The 22,211-nt window shown below is 40.2% G+C and overlaps 2 protein-coding genes across 5 annotated transcripts in view; one reads left to right on the forward strand and one right to left on the reverse strand.

Annotated features, from left to right (window-relative positions):
- Window positions 1-6,393: 6,393 nt before the first annotated feature.
- Window positions 6,394-14,262, reverse strand: Cggbp1 (CGG triplet repeat binding protein 1). Of its 3 annotated transcripts, none has more exons than XM_050148740.1 (3): window positions 14,046-14,262; window positions 13,285-13,502; window positions 6,394-10,283 (listed from the first exon to the last, which is right to left on the reverse strand). In XM_050148740.1, exon 3 carries the CDS (start codon window positions 10,264-10,266, stop codon window positions 9,763-9,765), a length of 504 nt encoding a protein of 167 aa, XP_050004697.1. In that variant the 5' UTR covers window positions 10,267-10,283; window positions 13,285-13,502; window positions 14,046-14,262; the 3' UTR covers window positions 6,394-9,762. The 3 variants fall into 3 exon arrangements, with proteins under 3 accessions (XP_050004697.1, XP_050004695.1, XP_050004696.1); XM_050148738.1 differs by having other exon boundaries at window positions 6,394-10,286; window positions 14,046-14,261; XM_050148739.1 differs by lacking the exon at window positions 14,046-14,262 and adding an exon at window positions 13,640-13,999 and having other exon boundaries at window positions 6,394-10,286.
- Window positions 14,263-14,536: 274 nt separating this feature from the next.
- The window catches only part of Znf654 (zinc finger protein 654), a 61,605-nt gene continuing 53,930 nt past the window's right edge, over window positions 14,537-22,211 (forward strand). Inside the window, exon 1 of one of the 2 annotated variants that reach the window (XM_050148721.1) lies at window positions 14,537-14,807. In XM_050148721.1, coding sequence (XP_050004678.1) covers window positions 14,619-14,807 — 189 coding nt within the window. In that variant the 5' untranslated portion in view covers window positions 14,537-14,618. The remainder of the gene's footprint in view (window positions 14,808-22,211) is intronic. The other variant, XM_050148720.1, reaches the window with a different exon arrangement.

Genomic DNA, 22,211 nt, shown 5'->3' on the forward strand with positions numbered 1-22,211 from the left:
TTATTTCTGATTATAAAAGTAATGCCTTTAAAAATAACTACAGGAAATTATTTTCAACCTATTTAGTCAAACTTCCAATTAATTGTGAGAGTTAATGGAGTTATTTTTAGTCCTGCAAGGGATGAAGAACTATACCTTCACTGCATTCTTTCCCAGAAACTAAATGTGTTAGGGCACATATATGTTCATGTACCTGAAAGTGCACTTGCAAGTGTGTGTGCATGCATCATATATGGAGGCAGAAAGACAAGTTTCAGTGTCATGTGTTAGACGCCATTCATCTTGTTTTTCCTTCTCATGCCTGGCAGTCCTGTGTTTGCAAGTCAGTCACTTTACCAACTGTACTCTTCTCCCAGCTTTTCTAGGAAAGTATTGGCACATGTGATGGAGGTGGGTCTTGTATCTTATCTGTTGATTTCATTGGTTAATAATAAAGAAACTGCCTCGGCCCTCATAGGACAGAAAATTAGGTAGGCGGAGTAGACAGAGGAGAATGCTGGGAAAAAGAAGCTGAGTGAGTGAGTCACCATGATGCTCCCGCTCCAGACAGACACAGGTTAAGATCCTCCCTGGTAAGCCAGCTCGTGGGCTACACAGAATATTAGAAATGGGTTAGAACAATATGGAAGAGCTAACCAATAAGAAACTGGAACTAGCCGGGCCAGGCAGTGTTTGAAAGAATACAGTTTCCATGTAATTATTTCGGGCATAAGCTAGCCATGCAGGCGGCGGGGTGCTGGGGACGCAGCCCCCCCCGCTCCTAATTCAACACACATGAAAGCCAAGGAATGGATTAAGCAAAACGTAGGATGTGGGAGCCAGGGAAGGAAGGCTCTAGCCAGAAAATCCCCACATGGAGACAGGAGATATTCTAAAATCATCACTGCACTGGACCTGGAGGGAAAACATCAGACTCGAACTGGAGGAAAAAGGAAGCTGGAAAGGGCCGTGGTCAGGAAGAGGTGGAACTGGTAGTTGATTTGGCACATACGAGCATTTGGAGGGATCTTTAAAGGTGTTGGCTATGTCTTTTGGAATAAATAAAACAGCAAATTTAAAGAAGTTACTTTTACAAAGGACTTTAAGAGATGTTGAAACATATGAATGTAGATTGCCTTGGGTGGGTTACTCAGTCTAGGGGTTTGTAACCCACCCTGCAGTCAGTTACTCCAGGGTCACGGAGAGGCACTATCTGTAAGATATGAGCTAGGAGAGAAGAAGAAGGCCAAGCAGGGGTTCCTGTCAAAGCCTCCGTTTATTAGAGACAGGGTTGCTGCTCTCTAATAAGGATAAGGAGTTCCGGGGTGGGCACAGGGGCCTGGACTCTTGTTGCGTGGTTCAGGTCACGTAGGCCAAGAAGTCACAAGTTGACACACCTAGTTCTCTAGATAGTTTGGAATGTGGGGCCGGTTCCGCTAACAGAGAGCTCTCCATTAACAGCTTAATTGGGTGGGGTAGGTTCTGTCAATAGAACGATTCTTAACACAATTATGGGTGTGGGGTTCTCTGCAGACTCCCCAGGGCGATGGTTCCTGTAATGATTTTTAGGAGGAAATTGGCTCCTGACATATGAAGAGATAAATACCCATAGTTCAATAGTGGACAGTCATTTATATGGTCATAATAAGGAAATATTGCCTATCGATTTTAACCACATAAAAATCCTGTAATGAAGGAAAGCATAGGATCCTAATGAAAAAAGCTTTGTGTAGCACAAAGGTTTTATTCAGAAACAGGAGAGTGATTATCAGAATATACATCTGAAGGGGATCCAAAGGGGAGGTTTTAGTGGTGCCTGAAAGAATAAGGACAAGGAGAGGGTAAGGCCGAGACCGCTGACATGGCCGCTTTCATCATCCAATGCCACCAGTCATGTGCACATAATATTCTGACAAAAACAAACTTTAAAAGAATTAGAAACAAAAAATTAAACCCGATTATTCTGGATATAATTTGAAAACACATCTAGAAACGTTATTTCTGAAATGTAGCATGATGATTTATACTCCACATGAGCTTATGGAGACAGCAATTAAGTTGATCAGATATTTATAGTATTCTCTTCATTAATATTGGTTAGCACACAAAAAGCCAACATGACAGGCACATTAATACTCATCTAATGAGTTTAATGCTGAGGGCCTTAGAGCGATGTAGAGGGCTTTATTGCCATTCTCACTTGTACGAAAATGTAGAACCTGAAGTCATGTTTATAGGGAAGTTAGTCAAGACATGAGTTGTCACATTCTGTTGGGATATGATGACTGAATTGAAAATCTTTGCTTTATGTACTGGGTGTATTTAAAAATGTGGACTGATAACTACAGGATTCTGGACATGAACAGTTTGTAGGGCCTCACAGTGAATTGATAACGTTTTGTTATTCAAGCAGCCTTATGGAGAAGGGATCAGCTAGGAAGAATTCACAACAGAGGGCCAGGAGAAGAGGGAAGGATTGCACTTTGAATCTTTAGCTTTCTACTAAAGAGTGTGATATCAGTAAGCAAGGATACACTAAGCAATTTCTAAAAAGAAAAAGAATACTCCAAAAATTTCCGTTCTGATCTAGCAACCTTTGTGGAGATAAATAGGTTCACATAACAAATAAATACCAAATACTAACTTCTAATACTAATCAGGTAGTATTTTTCTAAAGTGGAAAATGAAATGTGTATGTAGAAGTTGTCACAAGTTCTAAAGGATTATTCAATGATGTTGTGTAACATTCATCTTATTTCTGTTAATTGGCAGATTTTTCAATGTGTCTCCAGGGCTTTGGCAATGGTTTGGTATTTGTGGGTAAGACGCATCACTGAATTATAGTGAACTAATGTATACAAGTACTGTAAAAAATTTGACATTTTAGGTTATAGATAGAATAACAATGCAAAGATATAGATATCACAGATTTGAAATTAATTCCCCTTTATTTACTTAATAACTTCAGCAAAAAATGACTTAACTTTACAAATGTATGACTAAATTTTATAGATCTACAAATATTTTTATCAATTAACATTCTTGTAATGGAAGTTAAAGAATTAAATATTTATAGTGTTTAATATTTCCATAATAAAGAGGATGAATTACTCAACTTGTTATTCTTCACATTTAGATATAACTGTCATGTAAACTGGTTTTAATAAGTTACTTCATATTTTATGTGTGCGATAATGATAACATATGCTGTTCTAAATGAGTCGATCATAAAGGAGTGTATTGAAAAAAAGGTAAATATTCTCCCCTTACCTCATCCATGTCTACATTTTCCAGTTATATTTGATGAGTATCGGCCCGTCTCATACAAGCATATTATACTTAGGTAGCATTGTTCTTTTCAAAGGGGAGAAAACACACTGCCCTTCTATATGCTGTGTACATGCTTTATTACCACTGGTTAATAAAAAGGTCAATTTGGCCAATAGCCAGGCAGACTAGAGCCAGGTGGAAAATACAAGCAGAGAGCCAAGGAGGATGGAGTCAAGGAGATGCAGCAGCCACCAGGGAAGCAAGATGTGAGGTAGCAAGCCACAAGCCTTGTGGTAAAATATAGAGTAATATAAATGGATTAATTTAAGTTGTAAGAGCTGGTTAATAATAAGCCTGAGCTAATAGGCCAAACAGTTCATAATTAATATTAAGCTTCAGAGTGGTTATTCAAGAACTGGCAGGCAGGAGAGAAACCTCCAGTTACAATATGCTCTGCATATTTTAAACTTAGCAATTAGCAAAGACAAATCTGGTCCAAATGTTTAAATAACTTCAGTAGTTTTTTTTATGTTTAATGTTTTATTTTTATAATACTATATAAATTCAAAATATTCAATGTTATATTCCCATAATATCTTTAGCTGCTCCACATTCTTCACATTGCATTTTCTCTCTCTCTCTCTCTCTCTCTTTCTTTCTTTCTTTCTTTTTTGTGTATGATGTAGTAGTTTATAATACATCTATGCCATACATTTTACCTATCACTATACTACTGAACTTTCAGAGTACTTACTGTTGATTTTCATTTTATTAAATGAATCAATTAGAACTGGTGGCAGTACTTGGGATGCAGAGGCAAATGGATGGCTGAGTTTGACGCTAGTGAGTTCCAAGACAGCTAGGGCTATGTGGAAATACTCTGTCTCAGTGAGGACTTCTATTGCTGTGACAAAACACCACAACCAAAAGCAAGTTGGGGAGGAAAAGGCTTATTTGGCTTGCACTTCCACAGTATTTATCATTGAAGGATAAGAACACAAACAGGGCAGGATCCTGATGCAGAGGCCATGGAGGAGTGCTGTTTATTAGCTTGCTTCCCTGGCTTGCTCAGCCTTCTTAAAGAACCCAGGACCAAACAGCCCAGGGATGGTACAACACACAATGGGCTGGGCCTTCCCCTGTTGAGTACTAATTGAGAAAATGCCTTACAGCTAGATCTTATGGAGGCATTTTCTCAATTGAGGTTCCTCCCTTTCAGATAACTCTAGTTTGTGTGTCAAGTTGACATAAGAATAGGCAGCTCACTCTAATACCCCACCCCAACACATCTCCTTTTACATATATTTTACACTTGCTCTTTGCATCCATAGGATGCTCATAAAGGGGAAATTTACTAGATTAAAAGGAACATATAAAATTATCAAACTTTGCTTTTATATTTTTTTATGCACGTGTTTGAGTTTTCTGTTTTGCACCCTGGGCATGCAGAGCCTGTGATGAATAGATTCTAGGAACTAGATTTACAGAATGACCTGAAATATTTAAACTTGGGCTGGGAATTAAAACCTGGTCTTCTGCAAGAGCAGTGTTTCTAACCACTCTGCCATCTCTCAGTCCCCATCATTATTTTTACTGAATAGGTATTAAAAGCATGGGTAAAGGGGGGAAAGCAGGAGAAAATGTACTGATTTCATGCTTAAACAGGAAACTTTTTATTATGATATCCATATGAACCCAGAGGATTGGGTTATGATAATCGTTAATGAGTGTGTTTATGAACAATTGTGACTATCTTGATACTGAACAGTCAATTAAGTGTTTAGTCTTTTGTGCACATTCCTTATCATTCTTGTGGTAGGTTCTTTGCAAGAATTTCATTTGGCAAACAGCATTACTTGATAGTTTTTTCTTCTAATATAAAATTGTATTCTATAGGTTATATAGAATACCAGATTTTTCTTTTTTGGTTTCAATATGGCATCTCCCTATGTTGCACGGGCTATCCTGTAACTCGCTCGCTCTGTAGATGATTCTCACAGAAATCTGCCTGCCTTTGCCTTCTGAGTGCAGGGATTAAAGGTGTGCAGCACCACTACCCAGTGAAATACCAGATTTCTAAAACATCCAGCTGTGCATGTTCAATTTCTGTGGCTTTTAAAAAACACAGGTCTTGAGGATCCAGAGAAGACGTTTTATCAGAAACGCTTCTAGCTGCTAGAAACAAAGGTAAGCCCTTTTGCAGCTGCCACTGCCCTTGACCCTGAGGAGCCACCTCCCTGCTGCCACCTTGCGTGGTGTCAGGGACTGGAGAGGCTCACTGCATACTAGCTGGCTTACTCTTGGCGAGAGGAGGTTCTTTAGAAAACCCGAAGATAGTTTGCTAACATAATACTGAATATTAGGGTTCATTTCTAAGTTCTTTTCTACTATTTTGATTTCAAAAAAACAAAACACTACAATTAACTCATTGCTTTTTTTTTTTTTTTTGGTCACAGATATGAGTGTAGACAGGAACAGCTCTGACAAACCATGTAAAATTATTGGTTTAAAAGAAATTTATTCTTACTGAGTTTCAAGAACATATAGAAGATGCAAACAAGATCTTTTTCACATATTATTTTTAAATGGCCAGTACTGCCTGTGGTTAACTGATGTTCATGCCATTTCTAAAGATTTACGTGTGTACCTATGTGAGTTTGTAGGTACTTGTATACAGGTACCCGATGCCAGATCCCCTGCAGCCAGAGACAGACTGTTTCGTAAGTCAATCAGTGTGAGTGCTGGGAACCCTGTACAGGAGCAGTTAAGTCCTAACTGAGCCATAACCAAGGTCCTTCATAATACTTGTAAAATATTCCCACTAAGATGTTGACTGAACTTATACATTGCCTATAGAATTTTGGGAGAACGACAATTCAATGCTATGACGCCACTTTGGCATAACAGAGAATGTTCACCTAGGGCAAACTGATTAACACTACAAACAGGACAAAGACTGATAGAAAAATCAAAATTCAGTTGAAATCACAAAACGTTTGTCATTGGCTCATAAAAAAATGCTTTCAAAAACATTAGAAACTTTTGAAATTTATTTCTAAATGTCACAAACTTTTAAAAAGCAACACATTTATACTAAAATACGTGCATGAGCAAAAGTAAAAAATAAGCACAGGAAGACGAAAATTAACATAGTAAAGTTTTAATACAGTTTTCTGGATACAAGTAGAATAACACGAGGTAAGGACCATAGTTACCTCAGCGATCTAAGTATGGGTTGAGATCATCCAAGGTTTAGGATAGCCACTTCACATTCTCATCAGTGATGGCCGAAAGCCAAAGCAATCGAAACTATAGGACTAACCTTCCATGTAAATCAATTATTTTAAGGTGATCTGTCCTCATTGAATGGCAGTTGAGGTAAGTCCAACAAGTAAGCCCTTACAAAGACTAAGAACCAAATGAAAACTTGCTTCTAGCCTTTGTTTTAGGTCACCTTAAGTTTAATTTGCTTTTATGTACTTGCTATCATTCATGCACAAATTCTGAGGCCAAATTTCAGCTTGGCAATTTTGCCAAATGTACGTCCAACTTCAGATCATTTCCAAGCAGACACATAAGAGTAAGATGTAAAATTTGCTGTTTTCTGGTCCCTTAGAATTCAGAGGGCCACAGGCATAAACTGGAAGTAGCACTTACTAAATATTAGAAAGCCTTAATCAAAGATAATGGATAAAATAACTATATAGGCTCTCATACACAATCTAATTTCTCACTCTGTAAAATATGATTACAATATCTTTCAGGCTTGCTATATGCCACAGATAATGAAAAAGAAACCAACAGAAAATTCAACAAGCTAGGACTATTTACTGTCAGAATATAGCGAGGTTCTGGAAGACCCACTACAACACTCTGAGAAAACAGAACAGGTAAGTATGTGTAGAAGGCAGTTTATAAATGAAATATAATGCATCCAACTTATAAAAAAAGAGCTGCTATTGGTCCAATAGTATAGCATCATACTACCACTATATAACTAAGATCAAAAGCTTCTGTACACGTTCACTTTGCCTCCCAAGTAGCACATGCCTTTATTATCTAACATGCCAATCAGAGTTTTGCAAATCTTTCCCAGTTTGAGCAGGCTACTATAACCACTTCTATTATTTATGAGACAAATTTAACCAGTTCCAAGAAACAAACTTTCATAATCAGTGAAGCAACATTAATAGTATCTCCCCCCAAGGGGATGAAAAACTCATTCTAAGGACATGATACAAGCCTAACAGAATGAACTATGCCCCTAGAAATGCAAAAACGTAAGAATAGTTGCAAGCCTGGAAAAACATTTCTATAGGAACTAAGTGACTGTTAAGTCAGTAATAATAACTGCAAGAAAGGCAAAGGTGAATTGTTTTCCTAGTGCAACATCAAACATGTTAGGGGATTACTAGAAACTGTTCTGCCATGTTTACCGATAGTGCATAGTCCCAGACAATAGGGAATAGTCCAAATCACATGGAATCCTGAAAAAATTAAAATGATTTGTTTTTATTCTGAAAATAGTGGTACAAAATTCAATTATTTTAGTTGCTTAGACATCCTACCATCTTAAGACAATTTAAACATGGTTGCCTGCAAATTCTTTGAGATAGTAGAATATACTGTTTACACTTTGCTGATGATCTGTGTGCTTTACCAACTGCAGTTAGTAAACAACTAGTCTAGACATTTACGTTCTAACGTCAATATAACCAAACATGAGAAAATGGAAACTACAAATTTTGAGAACTGATTTTCCTTTCCACAGCAGGCTTTTAAAAGAAGCAACTGGTCACTTTGACAACCTGAATTGGGAACGTCAAATCTACAAAAGACCCTTAAGACAAGTTGTTCTTAAAAACACAAATTATTGCTGGGCATGGTAGTGCAGGCCTTTAATCCCAGCACTCAGGAGGGAAAGAGGCAGGTGCAGGAGGATCTCTGTGAGTTCAAGGCTATCCTGGTATGCAGAGTGAGCTCCAGGACAGCAGGTCTATGTAGAAAGACCCTGTCTCAAAAAAAAAAAATCAAGAACAAGTCAAAACCAAAACCCAAAAAAAGAATAGCAAAGCCAAAACAAAACAAAAGCCCCCAAAACATAAACCAATCCCCAAATTATATTATTATTATTTACTAACTTTGGCTTTTTGTTTAATGGAAATTTGCGGCACAATGACCTGAAAGATAACTCCAAGTCACACAGGGCATCTTGCCACTGATTTACAATAGAAATATAACTTCAATGTTTTCAACTATTTGATTTTTTTTTTAAATTTTTATATTAAAGCTCTAACTAAGTCTTCAGTTACTAAACTTTTAAAAAATATAATTTGGATTTGATGAAGAGGACTTATCTGAGCTAAATTACTTTTAAAAAGCTTACAGAACAGTGAGGTTCAGAGAACCTAAACATGGTTGACCTTTAACAGAACTGATTTTCTGACTCAAAAACAGCTAAGCAGCATACTGCTTATCTCTACTATAAAATTCGTGCCTCATTTATTAGACAACTGTTTAGCATCCAAGTTTAAAACCCTATGTCACCAGAGGCAAAGCAGTAAAAGTCAAACTAAAACTCATTCCTAGCCTATTTACCTAAATAAACTTATAAAATCTTATGGAAAAATTACTGTATAGAAAGCAAGTTTATTTGCTGTGAGCCAAAAAGTAACTACTAATTCCTTGTAAAAAAAAAAAAAAAAGGAAACTGAACCACAGTGTATTTAAATGAAAAAAAAAAAAGTCCTGTAGTCCTTTAATACCAAGACATAAAAAGTTTGCAAATCTAAGATGATGTTTAACATGAAAACTATGGTTCAAAAATTTGTGTTCATGTTCGAGACTAAAATCTCATCACTGCAAAATCCCCCAAGGCTTTTGGCAGACATTAGAGAGATTTTAGTCTTTTGGTCACTTGAAGCTGCTACTGTGTACAAATCTCTAAAAAGGTGAAGACCAAGAGGAAATGAAGGGTAGGCAATTATTTCACATATAAACAAAATGGAGTTTGAACAGCCATTTCTTCTAGAGATCTCAAGCTCTAAGAACATTTCCTGCCTACCATTCTATCTCGAAAAGAACTTCTTCAAGTTCCTGTGAGTGGTATAGTCTGGCAGCAGCTTCAATTTTCTAGGCTCGTTCTTAATCCAAATAATTAAGTCACCTCACAAGAAATAATCATACATGGCAACAGGGCTACAACGCAGGGCAGTTCTTCCATGCACAAACATTTCAGAAGAAAACCCATCAGTTTTAAAGATAACCACCAGGTTTCAGATATCCTAATACACTCTATAGCTAAGTTTTGCTTTATACCATTGGTGACTAACATTAGCATAAGTTTTGCAGTGAGGTTTTTTTCCTTTTGCCTGCAACTATATACACATTGCAAAACTATTCTGTATCACATGATCTGAAATGAAATAAATATAAAAATGAAGCACACAATCAACACATTAACTTTAATACTCCACATTATTAATCTTGATCACAATGGTCATAACTGCCTTGTCAACAATCTTGTGAGTTGAGGAGCTGATTTTCATTCTCATATCCATCAGGCAGATACGCTCTCCTCAGCTGGTCTGACTTAGGTATGGACCCTCCGTTTTTCACGTGTCGAGACAGGAATGCTCGGACTGCTGGATGATCAGCCTTCTCTAAGGGGATGTTGGCTTCCAGGCACATTTTCACAAAGTCCTGGATAACACTGACTTTCTCTGTTTGTGCAGTACTGTTGCACTGAAGAGATGCAGTCAGGGGCCTCTGCTTCTTTCTCACATTCTGCTCTTCAAATTCTGCCTTCCTCTTAGTGTGTGTCTTTGACTTGAGGTGGTCACTAATGGCAGACTTGCGAACATGATTCAGAACCACATTGCAAGAAGTGCAGAAGAGTTTTCCTCCATCTTCATGAAGCTCACCTCCAAATTCAGTGACTCGATCCAGAGGGGTCACATACAAAGCAGTCTTAGAACGGTTCCGAGCAGGTGGTGCTGTTACTACAAACCGTTCCATTTTGACTGAGTAAGGTTCTTCTAAGACAAGAGAAAGACGTAAGTATCACGATAATAGTTCATTCTAGAAGTGATTTAACAATGATAGGGTTAAAGTGCTTTTTTAGGAGTAAATAAAGATTTAAGAAAACCAGCCCCTCCCTCAACCAAAAACCTCAAACTTAATTTGGAAGGTTGTATGTGTTATAAATCTTTATCTGAAATAATCAAGAACAGCAAAACTAAATCAAATTAGCAGCACACAGCTAGGCTCATTCCTTGCCATTTGTGTATGTGGTATATGCCCATGAGGACATCTTAGTTTCTGAATTACTTCTCTAGCTGAACCCAGAACTTGGATTATGGACTCTGCTGAGACCAGCTTTTATACAGATGATGGGGATCTGAACTCAAGGACACATGCTTGCATAAGAAACACTATACCTACTAAGCCAACTTTCCAATACAATGACCTTTACTAAAAATAAATTAGATTTATGAATAACTCAAATTACTCTAGATATTTCTGTTAGAAAATCCCAAACACAATAAACATTCAGAACAATAATACTAATCTTGCCCAAGTTAGACATGTTCAAGTTAGTTTCTCGCTGGAAACTGATTTTGAGAACTCAAGTATGTACACACTTGATAGCAAAACTTGCTTAAAGAGAAAAAGTAACAACAAAGAACACAAAGCAAGTGCAACTATAGACAATGGCACTAAACCTTGAGACTTATATATATTTAAGGCAGGGTCTTATTGCTGGGCAGTGGTGGCTCACGCCTTTAATCCCAGCACTGTGGAGGCAGAGGCAGGTGGATCTCTAAATTCGAGGTCAGTCAGCCTGGTCTACAGATACAGAGGTCCAGAACAGCCAGGGCTACAAAGAAAAGTCCTGTTTCAAGAAACAACAGAAGCAGCAGCAGCAGCAGCAACAACAACAAAAAAACAAAATAAAGGGTCTTATTCTGTAGACATAGAGATTGACCTATCTATGCCTCCTCTTGAGTGCTTAAGAATGTAAGTATATGATATTACGCCTGGAAAAGTTATTTTTAATACATGTATATCTCTAAGTATTTTTAAAGGGTGATAATAAAGTTAAGTCAACATGCTTTTGGTTTTATTTCCATTGAAGACTAATTTTTATTTCTCTTAATATGGTGCCCAATATGTGACAGGGAGTCAACCAAAGCTTGATGTTTCAAAGAGTAAATGAAGGTCAGTGTACAATTCAGTGGCAGTGGCAGAGCAATTGTGCAGCATGAGCTAAGTCCTGGGTTTGAATCCAGCAATTAAACAAACAAAAAAAAACCCAACATAAAACAAAAACTGAAACACAAACAGAAAAATGCCCAAACCAAATGAACAAAAAACCCCCGAGTAACCATTTACACAAATATATAATTTAGAAGCAGCTTAATAACTCATTCTACCGAGATATCAAACTTTAAAAATCTAAAACACCACCTTCATTCCCCCTTCCCCCCGCAAAAAACAAAAATAAAAACAAAACCCAACTGTGGTTGAGGCTGGTTTTCAATGTGAAATCCTCCTGCCTCATTGTACTGAGGAGTTGGGATTACAGGTATGTGCCAGGTATTTGTACTTCCTATGTTTACATGTATGTATGAATGTGAGCCTCTATGCATGGCATGTGTGGAGTTCAGAGGGAGCTGGATCTCCCTCTCCACCCAGTGCTTCCAGGGACTGAACTCATGGCTGTCAGGCTTGGCAGCAAGCGTCTTTCCTCTGAGCTATTTTACCAGTCCCACAAACTTCTTAAAATGATCACCTGATTATGAGCTTTGTAAAATTACAGTACTGAAAACCCAAGACAATGAATACACTCTGGTAACAAATGATTAATAAGTTTTACTCCCTTGGGACCATACCTCTGAGCTAATTTCATAATAATCAAAATTTAAAGACACTAAAATGAATGATAAAAATTCACATAATTTCTGTTATAGACATGTTGGAGAAACATGCCCAGATATGTTCTGATGAATTAGTTTTCTAAGTAGAATTACAAACCATGGAGTATCCCACTGTGTTAATCTACTTGCTGGGCAACATCAAAATTCTTTTCATTTTTGTCAACGTGTCAGCAAAAATCTAAGTTAGAGGACTTAGCAATTCAAGAAAATTCTGTAAGGCACAACAAGCCTAGAATATGCTTAATTTTTGTAGATTTCTGCCCCATTACATCTTTGACACAAGTCCTGACAGATACTGTGTTAGGCTATAGGTTTTCCATGGCAGAAGACAGGTCAATGAATCCTACCTAACATTCAGTGAACAACTATCAGTGCAAATATTTGAAATTTCTACATGTATTCTATACCTCTGAAACCAACCTGTTCTAGTAATAATTAATGGCTATAAGACAGTCATGAAAAAACCTGAATTCTTGTTCTGGGATACCACTTAAGCTTTTTTTCTCTATGGAGTTATATTTAAGTACCTGGACTGCAAACTTTGAAAAAAATTAATCTGTAATTCTTTTTTGGTTTTTCGAGACAGGGTTTCTCTGTATAGCTTTGGAGGCTGCCCTGAACTTGCCCTGTAGACCAGGCTGGCCTTGAACTCAAAGAAATCCACCTGCCTCTGCTTCCTGGGTACTGGGATTAAAGATGTGGGCAACCACCGCTGGATAAATCTGTAATTCTTTTTTTTCCCCCTGGCAGAAAATATCTTTATTGCACCTATTAATTTTGCAAATTATGACGAGAAGAACCAGAGCACAAGCAGGAACACAGACAATTAGCACCACAGAAGCGAATTGCGAATCTGTAATTCTTGTACTAATGTGAGGCCTGAGCTTCTCTAGTCTTTTAAATTGAAAGGTTTGCTCCTGATAGTGCCTCGTAGAGAGGCGATGATCTTCGTTACAAGTAAAAGTAGTTTCCGAAGTCAGAAATATTTTAAACAAATGAGGAAGTTGAGCTAAACGCAAGAACTAGCTAACAAAAGCTAAGCAGCAATTTACTAAAGCAAAACTAAACTCAGAAGTTTTAAAGTAGAAATGTTTACCGGCTTAATTTCCAGTTTTTTTTTTTCCTTGATATTAAGTAGTAAGGGTTTTCCGGTGCAAAACTGCAGAACTAGGGACGCATCCAATCCTAGCAACTTTCCGTTTGTTCGGACCCGGAGACGCCTTCGAAAATCAGTTTTTCAACAGGTGGTGGTGGGGAAAGAGTTTCTGGGCTTGCACCCTATTCTCCCTGCGGCGCCGGGAAGTCATGCCTTTACTGTAAGACACAAAAACAAACAGAAAGGAAAGATGGTGGAGGGGCGGGAAAGGCAGACCGCAGGCCGGCGGCTGAGCGTGTAGGGCACGCACTGCCCCGGTGTGTCCGCCCTCGCTGCGCGATCGGCGAGCACCGACCTCGAAGGCGGCTCGGTTCGCTCGGCCCGGGCGGGTGCCCCTGCTGCCCGCGCGCTCCGCAGGCCCGAGGCTCCGGTGGGGGCGGGGAAGGCGGGCGCGGGCCGGCCGACGTCTAGACAGCCTCCTCCCGCCGCGCAGGCCGAGGCGGCGCCCCAGCGCTCCGACGCCGTCTGCCGCCCCGGGCCGCGTCCCAGGCACCGTCCGAGGGCCCGCGGACTCGGCGGCCGACTCGGTGGCTGTCCCCGGGGAGGGGGACGGCGGGCGGCGGCCCAGGCCGCGGCTGTCAGGTCGCCCGTCTCCACCTCCACCCTCCTCCTCCTCCGTCGGCGGCCGCCGGCCCCGCCCCCGGCTCCCTCGCACGGGCCCAAGGCCCCGGCCCGCCGCCCGCTCCAACGGCCAAGCCCACCTTCCGTCTCCCCAGCTCTTCGGGACCGTAGGATCCGGCCGCCGTTAGGGGAAGTGCACGAGCCCTCGGCGGGAAGGAAGAGAGGAGGGGGGAAAGGCAGAGCAACGGGATGAAGGAGGTCCCGTTGCGGCCGCCGCCTCCGCCGCCGCCGCCGCTGCTGCTGCCGCCGATGCCGCCGCCGCCGCCGCCGCCGCCCGAGCGAACCCCGCCGCGGCCGCCGTGTCCCCCGCCGCGCCCCGTCCTCGGGCGCGCCCTATGGCAGAGCTCGTAGGCGGTCCTCAGCAACCGCCGAGCGGCGGCGACCAACAGGCGGCGGGCCTGGCAGACGGACGGCTCCCGGAACCAATAGGGGTGTAGGGCGGGTATGCCTATGATTGGCGGCCTCCTTCCTCCAGTGAAAACTGGGGGCGTGGGTGGGCGGAGCCGGAAGTAGAGCCCAGCCGTGTGGCCCCTGTCCGGCTGGGGCGGAGGGAAAGGAGGAGGGAACTAGAGGAGGAGGAGGAGGTTAACCAAGGCAGCGGCGGCGGCGGCGGCGGCGCAGGGGCTGGGTACGCGCTGGGCGGCGAGAGCCTCATGGCGGAGGAAGAGAGCGATCAAGAGGCCGAACGCCTCGGAGAAGAGCTCGTGGCCATTGTGGAGTCCCCGCCGGGCCCTGTGGGGCTCAGGGCTGCGGACGACGGCAGAGAGGACGCCGGCGGCGGCGACGGCTGTGGCGGCGGCGTCGGGATCAGCAGCCGGGATTACTGCCGACGCTTCTGTCAGGTGAGGCGCCCGTCGGCCGCTCCGACTTGTCACCCGGCTCCTGGGCCTCGGCGCGGCTGCTGGCCTTGTGGGCCACCTCTCTGGGCTGTGTCCGGGGCTCAGCCGCCAGCCGGACGGGGAGGGAGTCCGGGAAGCCCCGGTTCCCTCTCCGGAGCTTTCCGGCTTGGCGAAGGGGCACGGGGAGCAGGTTGGGGGTGATTTGCAGACTTCGGGGTGAGGAGAAAGTGAGTTTGTCGTGGTGGAGGGGCTGGGAGCAGGACGGTCAGCAGGGGAGAACTGCGTCCTGACCTGGCTCTGCCTCCCGGAGACCCCCTCGGTGCCCGAGGGTCCCGTCGTTCTCACGCACGTTCCCTGCCCGGCCCCCCTCACTTCTGCTGAGCTCCCCTGCCTTTCTCTAAGACCCACATCCCCGGCTTTCTCGGGTTTTTTTTGGAGTCACTAGGCAGGCGCTCATCCCCACTGCCTGCCCTCCTGTCATCGCCACCCCTCCCCCTCTGCTAGGGTCTCCTGTCATTCCCTCCTAGGTCCCCGTGGACCAGTTCTTCAGTTGGCACTGGCACTGACCCACCGTTAGCTACTTTTCCCTCCCGGGTGGGGGGCGCTTTGGGCGTGGGACGTTGATGGAGTGATTGTCATCTTTCCCTTTTTTGACCCCCTTCTCTGACAGACACACTGTTTCCTAATTAACTGCACACAGAGAAAGTCGTTTTCCTGAAACTATTGCCCTGGTTACACCACCCCTCCCCCATCTTTTAAGTTACACGGTTTTTTTTTTTTTTTTTTTTGGTTCGTCTGTTAATTTCAGCTTTGGAAAAGTGACAGTAAATTATTTCTTTCACTCTGCGGACTGCTGTTAGGATTGAATGTAGTTTTGCATTGAATTGTAAGCAAATATAGCAACAATTACGTGTTTAGGAATAAAGTCAGTATAATCTGCATTCTCATCCGCATACATTTGTAATATAGCTTTTTTTGCATTTGCAACGCTTGCTTCTTAAAAAAAAGATACTTTATCATATTACCTTTAAAAATGCTTCTTATTGTGCACATGGGATTCAGGTCCTGGGTTTATCATTTCTTCCCTGGGTACCTGTGCAAGTTACTTCACCTCTGTGCCTCAGTTTCCTTTTTTGTCAAGTGAGATAGTTGCTAGCTGGGTAAATACATGAACAGTTTGCATCAGTTAGCCCTTAATTTCCCTCAGGTCACAGGTGACGAATAAAGCGAAAGTGAGTGGACATTATATTGGTTAACATTTCATTTATGTCCTGCCAAGCATTCAAGTTTAAAAAAAAGGGTAAAGTTGATATTTTCAATAAGTTGCTAATGATTGAATATAAATTTTCTTTTGGCAAGTTTTTGCCGATGTCATAGATTAATTGGTTTGAAGGTCGAAACAGTCTGGGTATAAACAATGTATATCTTTAACATTTTTTCTGTATTTAATGAGTTTCTTGAAAATGTCTTTTCATCCTGACAATTGATGCTCACTGAAGTTCAGTGTCTATAGATCCTCTGTCTTATAACTACATGTTTCTTGTTTAGCAACCGTTAGGTTTTAGACTAGGAACTTCAAACCTAGGCAAATTAGCAGGCATTTGCTATTTTAAATATATTATGAGACAAATGGCATTGCACTTTTCTCTTTTTTACTTTTTAAAAGAACAGCTTTTCTCTGCCCCCCCCCCCCCCCCCCCCCCCCCCCCCCCCCCCCCGCTTTTCCCCCCCCCCCCCCCCCCCCCCCCGTTGTGTGTGTGTGAAACCAAGGCTAGATCTCCCAATGTGTTCCACCCCCAGCTTTGTGATATTAATTTACTTGTCCAGTGGCTCCTCATTGCTGAAAATTTTGAGTGCCAAGCATTTTTGGAGAACTTTTGCCCACCTTTAAATTTCCTCTTGAAGCTAAGTTTTAAGAGCAAATGAGCAGATTTAGCTCATGAAAACTATGACTACATCTGGGGTAGGACGCCAGGACCACAAGCTCAAGGGTTACCTGGTCTATATAATGAGACCCTCCTCAGTAAACAACAACGTCAGATTCTGATAGTTGTCTTTAAAATGTTTTAAGAACAGATGAGGTTGACTATTTTTTAAAATTATGGATAACCAAGACTAAAACTGAACAGGAAAAATGCAATGAAATTTTATATAGCTACATTACGTTATATAAACATACTTTCAGATTGCCAAGTTTTTCCTGAAAATTCATTACCTATTTTATACATCACTAATAGATCTCTTTCTGAGTTCCTGTTCTGTTTTATTTTGCAAGTGATATTTATATTTATATATATTAATTTTACATATTTTAAATGTAATGAAAGAATCACATTTAATAAATTACATTTCATCTACTACTTAATAAAATAGGAGTGTATTAATTGTCTAATTTTCCAGTAAGAAAAACAGTGGCTTATACAACTGTATTCACAAAGATCAATTCTTTTAAACAAATAAGGTTCTATTATTTACTAGTAGTGATATTAAATAACTTTAATTTATTAGCAAATTACCTAATAATTAGTAATTCTTAAAATAGATAATTTACTCTTAACTACTGACAGTAAACTGAGTATATGGCTTAAATATACAGCTTAGTATATTGAGAAGAAAATCTATAATTTATCTCCTTTTTGGAAGGAAATATGAATCAAATTTCTTGACAGTAGGTGCTAGGGTTATAGGAGAATGGAATGGAACAGTTCTTTTCAGCAAAAGTAAAACTAATTGCCTCTAATTACTTTTGAGCTATGTTATTTGCACAAGAAATGCTTCAGATGGGTACTTAACCCTTACTTAATTTGCTTTGATATGAAAGGGAGGGGAAGGCAACTTTTACTAAAAGCCTATTAAGGGTTAACCTTCAGACAAGGAGTTACAGAGCAGACTGTGAAGCCTAAACAAGTTAACTTTCCTTGCGTTCCAAAGGAAGGGCAAGCTGGGATTTGAATTCAAACTTCAGTATCTGCTGAAAGCCAAATAATCAAACACTTACCTTGAATTGTGTACTGTGGATGGGATACAGTGGTGGAAAGTTAGTAACAGGCAGGGGATAACAGTACAGTTTTAACAGTACAGGCAGTTAGTAACAGTACTCAAGGAAGCACAGATACAAAGTTTAAAAGAGAGCCAGGTGTGGTGTGGTGGTGCAGGCCTATGATTCCTGCATTTAGGATGCTGAGGAAGATGGATCTCTGAGTTAGAGGCCAGTCTGTTTGCATAGTGAGTTCCAGGATAGACAGGGCTATGTAGACAGACTCTTTCTCTAAAAACAAACAGAAAAAAAAAAAAAACCCAAAACAAAACAAAACCCACCTAAAATTAAAAAAAAAAAAGTTTAAAAAGGATGCTTTATCATGACATAGTAGTAAAATTAATTTCAACGAACATCATTGTTGTTTCCCTTGACTTGTTAGGTGTAGGAAACTCTCAGTTTCTAAAACCTAAAATGATTTAACGTTGGTCATACATTGTAAAGTAAACAAGTTAAAATGCTTCATTCTTAATTTTAGTACCAGAATGATTATAATGAGACACATATCTGGAAATCTGATAGGTTAAAGTAGACTATAAAATTATTTTGTACTACAGTGGGCTTGGTAGCGACCTAAGGAAGATGACAAGTGTATAAATTAGAGAATGGACATCATGAACATAAAGCTCTTATGTTCGTACCTAGTGCATAGGTAGGAGTAAATAGATAGACGATATTAACATTTCTGTGATGCAAAATCCTCTGTGGGTTTAAGAGGGGAATTAGAGATAATCTTACCTTTGGAGTTGACAGATTCTATCTCATAATGAACTTCAGATACCATTTTAAAATGTTACTATCTCTAAATTTTAGTTTGTAAATATTGTCATAGATAGATGCTCGGGATAAGTAAAGCCCAGTGACTTTCAAAGCATCTGTATTTTCTTTCTGGTGGGTTTTCAGGAATTTTTTTTTTTTTCTCCAAGGGGATTTGGCAGATTCAGAATAGAGTGTCCTGGCAAGCAAACCAGTGGGATGGGGCTAAAAATGCTGTCCAGCCTCCCATCGCATAGGGTAGGACAGCCCAACAATAAACACGGTGTTTACTGTCAGTGGTACCTACAGAAGGAGCCTGTCATATCCTAAATTTTGACTTCATAGCTAAGTGGTTTTTTATTTGGGTGGTTCTTAGCAAAAGATATTAATAATTCTGAAGTAATTTTAACAGTAATTATGGCCAATGTAAGACACCTAAAGAGATGGTCTTAACAGAAAAAGGGCTTGTTTGCCTCATTATTTTTTTTTTTAAATAGGTATTTAATTTCTCTTCAAAGAAATTCAAATTGTCTTAGAAAACAGCCTTTTGGTCTTGTTACAAAATGTATACAATACTTGCACTTTTGTGAAAGATTTCTGAGGGTGTATAATGTACTGTTGTTGTTATTTTTGTTTTTTTCATTAATTCTTACTATTAACTTTTTGTCTTTAGTCAGTTTATATATTTCAAAAGTCATATATGAGGCCTACGTATGAGGAATTCCTTTTCGCTCAAAGTTCAGACCTGACTTAAGTGACTTAAGCTGTGGAGATGTGGACTACTCATGGAAAAGTCTTGACTAGATGGTGCAGGGAAGGCACTGTAGACGTTTACAATTGTACAGTTTCTGTTCTCTCTTAGTTATTCTTCTCTCTCCCTGGTTTATTTCATAAGCCAAGGTACATGTTAGAATTCTAACTTACCACATCTGACTTCTATATGACATGACAAGGGTATTTTTGTGGGGTAGTTGAAAAAATATCTTTTCTTAAATCTTGTTCATTGGCTTATTCCAGCTTGTTTAGTCATCCCCATCCACAAAAAATATTAGAACTTATTAAAAATGACAAATTCATGCTTAGGATTCTATTCAGTAAAGAAGGGAGAAAAGAACTTTTGAGTTATAGAAACAACTAGCTTTTTATTTGGGGGGAGGCATGTAACTTTTTAAAAAAAAAAATTTTCTTTCTTTCTTTTCCCCAGAGACAATCACTTTCAACTTACACACTCTCTCTCACACACACACACACACCCCACACTCCCCACTTACCTACTTGTGACTTTCCCTCTTTAATTTTTGGTGTGATCAGTTGGCCTAGTTGAGGGAGAAAGTAGGGACCTCCTCACCCTCTTGTTATTGGGTCCACCCAGCATGGGCTCTTGTGTATACTCATTTTCTTCACATTTCCCTAGGAAACCTTTTCTCTGATTATTTTGAATCTCTTACAGTTCTCTCCAGAGAAACAACTACGGGATAGGTTTCATTTTGGGAAAAAAGACCTGGGGAAAATTTTTTTCCCATTTTTGTGATTATTTTTCACTCTCTTTTCAGTTCCACTTTTACAAGAATGTATGTAGTTCCTCACATTCCTGTAATCCCCCCATCCCCTCCTTCACTCCCCTACTCCCCCACCCCTCCAGATTCTGAAATCCTTAAAGCACAGATGAGTTTGTTCTGAACCCTGAACCTCTTCCACTGATGGTTTGGATTTTAGCTCCCCAGGTCTCAAGCTAGGAACAGCTTCATCCAGCTACTTTCTAGCTCCCAAAATGTCATCATAAATACTGCGTTTTGACATCTTTGTGTGCGTTAAGGCTTTTAAAAGAAGTAGTTGAGTTTGCAAGTGAGATCAGAAGTAAATGTGTGTTTATTGTGCCACATCTAAGTAAATGTTGAAAATTGGCTCAATAAAGAATAAACATAAGGTTGAGCATTGATGAAGGCGTAAATCACAAACAATCCCACACCAGTTTGGAATTATGATTAATAGGATGGTATTTATTTAAAGGGGAAAAAACTTACAGATCACCATCCCAGACAACAGCCCTCTGCGCAATCAGGAAGGAGTCTAGGCGCTGGAAGTGGAGCAGGAAGCAAAGAGAGAGAGGAGAGGGAAGTGGCTGCTTTTTTAAAGAGAGAGAGACTACACCCCAATGGGCTGGTATCTCAGCGGCTATTGGCTGAAGGAGCGGAAGGACCTCCCGCAACAGAGCATGGTGGTTCCCACCTTTAACCCCAGCACGTGGGAGGCAGAGGCAGTCATATCTCTGAGTTGAAGGCAGCCTGATATACAGAATGAGTTATACAGAGAAACCCTGTCTCAAAAAAAAAACAAAACAAAACAAAAAAAAAAACCCAAAACTCAAACAAACAGTAAAAACAAAAAAAAAAAAAAACATAAAAGATGAAGGCAAATATTGATGATAATTTGCACTGATTTACTTACTTCTGCAAGTAGAGTACTCAGAGCTACAAATCAATTTATTGTATCACTTTATATGATGCATATGTACTTTTTAGTCTTTTTAAGACAGTGGACTTTAAAAAATGGTTTTCAAAAATCTGATGTTAGAGACGTTTCCAATGGTTATAGAAGGTGAATTTCATGAAAGGCTATTTACTTATTTATTAATAACTAGGGAGCACAAAACAAAATCAATTAGTCTCATGTTGTTCTTTAATATCTCTTTTAGGTTGACTTTCACAGTGAAATCTAATTGTTGCTAATAGTATAACAGCAATTACTGAGAACACCACCTTCAGTGATAAATGGCATGGCAATCCATGTCCCCTTTCTTAAGTCATGCTTAAAAGTAACATTTATTCACATGTAAAACTTTTTTTTTTTTTTTTTTAGCCTGCTGACTATCCCTTATCCAAGATGCTTAAGACAAGACAGAAGTGCCCAGAAGTGTTTTTCATTTAGGATTTTACTTTTATTTGTTTATTTATTAGAGACAGGGTCTCAACATGTAGTCTTGGTTGGCCTCAAACTATGTAGAACAAGTTGTGTTTTGAATTTAGAGATATGCCTGCCTATACCTCCTGGTTGCTAGAGCTAAAGACTCACACTATCCCACTCAGTCCAATTTAGTGGTCCCTCCCACTCTCCAGATTTTAGAGGACTTGCATACACTCAGAAAGATACACTGCAGATGCGACCTAGATCCAAACCCCAAATCCATTTGCTTCCCATACACCTTATTCATATTCATGTCGTTTTTCAGTGTGTATAGCAGTTTTACTTTGCACCCTACATGCAGACAAGTGTGGAATCTCTTGGTGCTATGTTTATGGCTGAGTTATTACTATTATTATTATTGTTGTTGTTGTTATTATTATCATTAGTAGTAGTATTTTTAGAGAGAGGGTTTCTCTATATAGCAGCTCTGGCTGTCCTGGAACTCACTGTGAGACCAAGCTGGCCTTGAGCTCAGAGATCCACCTGCCTCTGCCTGCCTCCTGAAGCTGGGATTAAAGGTCTGCATTGCCATGCCCAGCTTTTAAAACCTATTTATTTATTTATTGAAAATTACCACCTCCTCCCCGTTTCCCATTTCCCTCCCCCTCCTCCCATACATCTCCCCCTCCCCCCACTCTCCTACCCCTCTC

Source organism: Alexandromys fortis, unplaced genomic scaffold, assembly GCF_014885135.2.
Source record: "Alexandromys fortis isolate MF-2015 unplaced genomic scaffold, M_Fortis_MF-2015_v1.1 scaffold_4, whole genome shotgun sequence".
NCBI classification, from domain to species: Eukaryota; Metazoa; Chordata; class Mammalia; order Rodentia; family Cricetidae; genus Alexandromys; species Alexandromys fortis.

What these genes read in the sequence shown, in the direction of transcription:
- Cggbp1 (XM_050148740.1), bottom strand. Translation starts at nt 10,266, where the DNA reads ATGGAACGGTTTGTAGTAACAGCACCACCTGCTCGGAACCGTTCTAAG.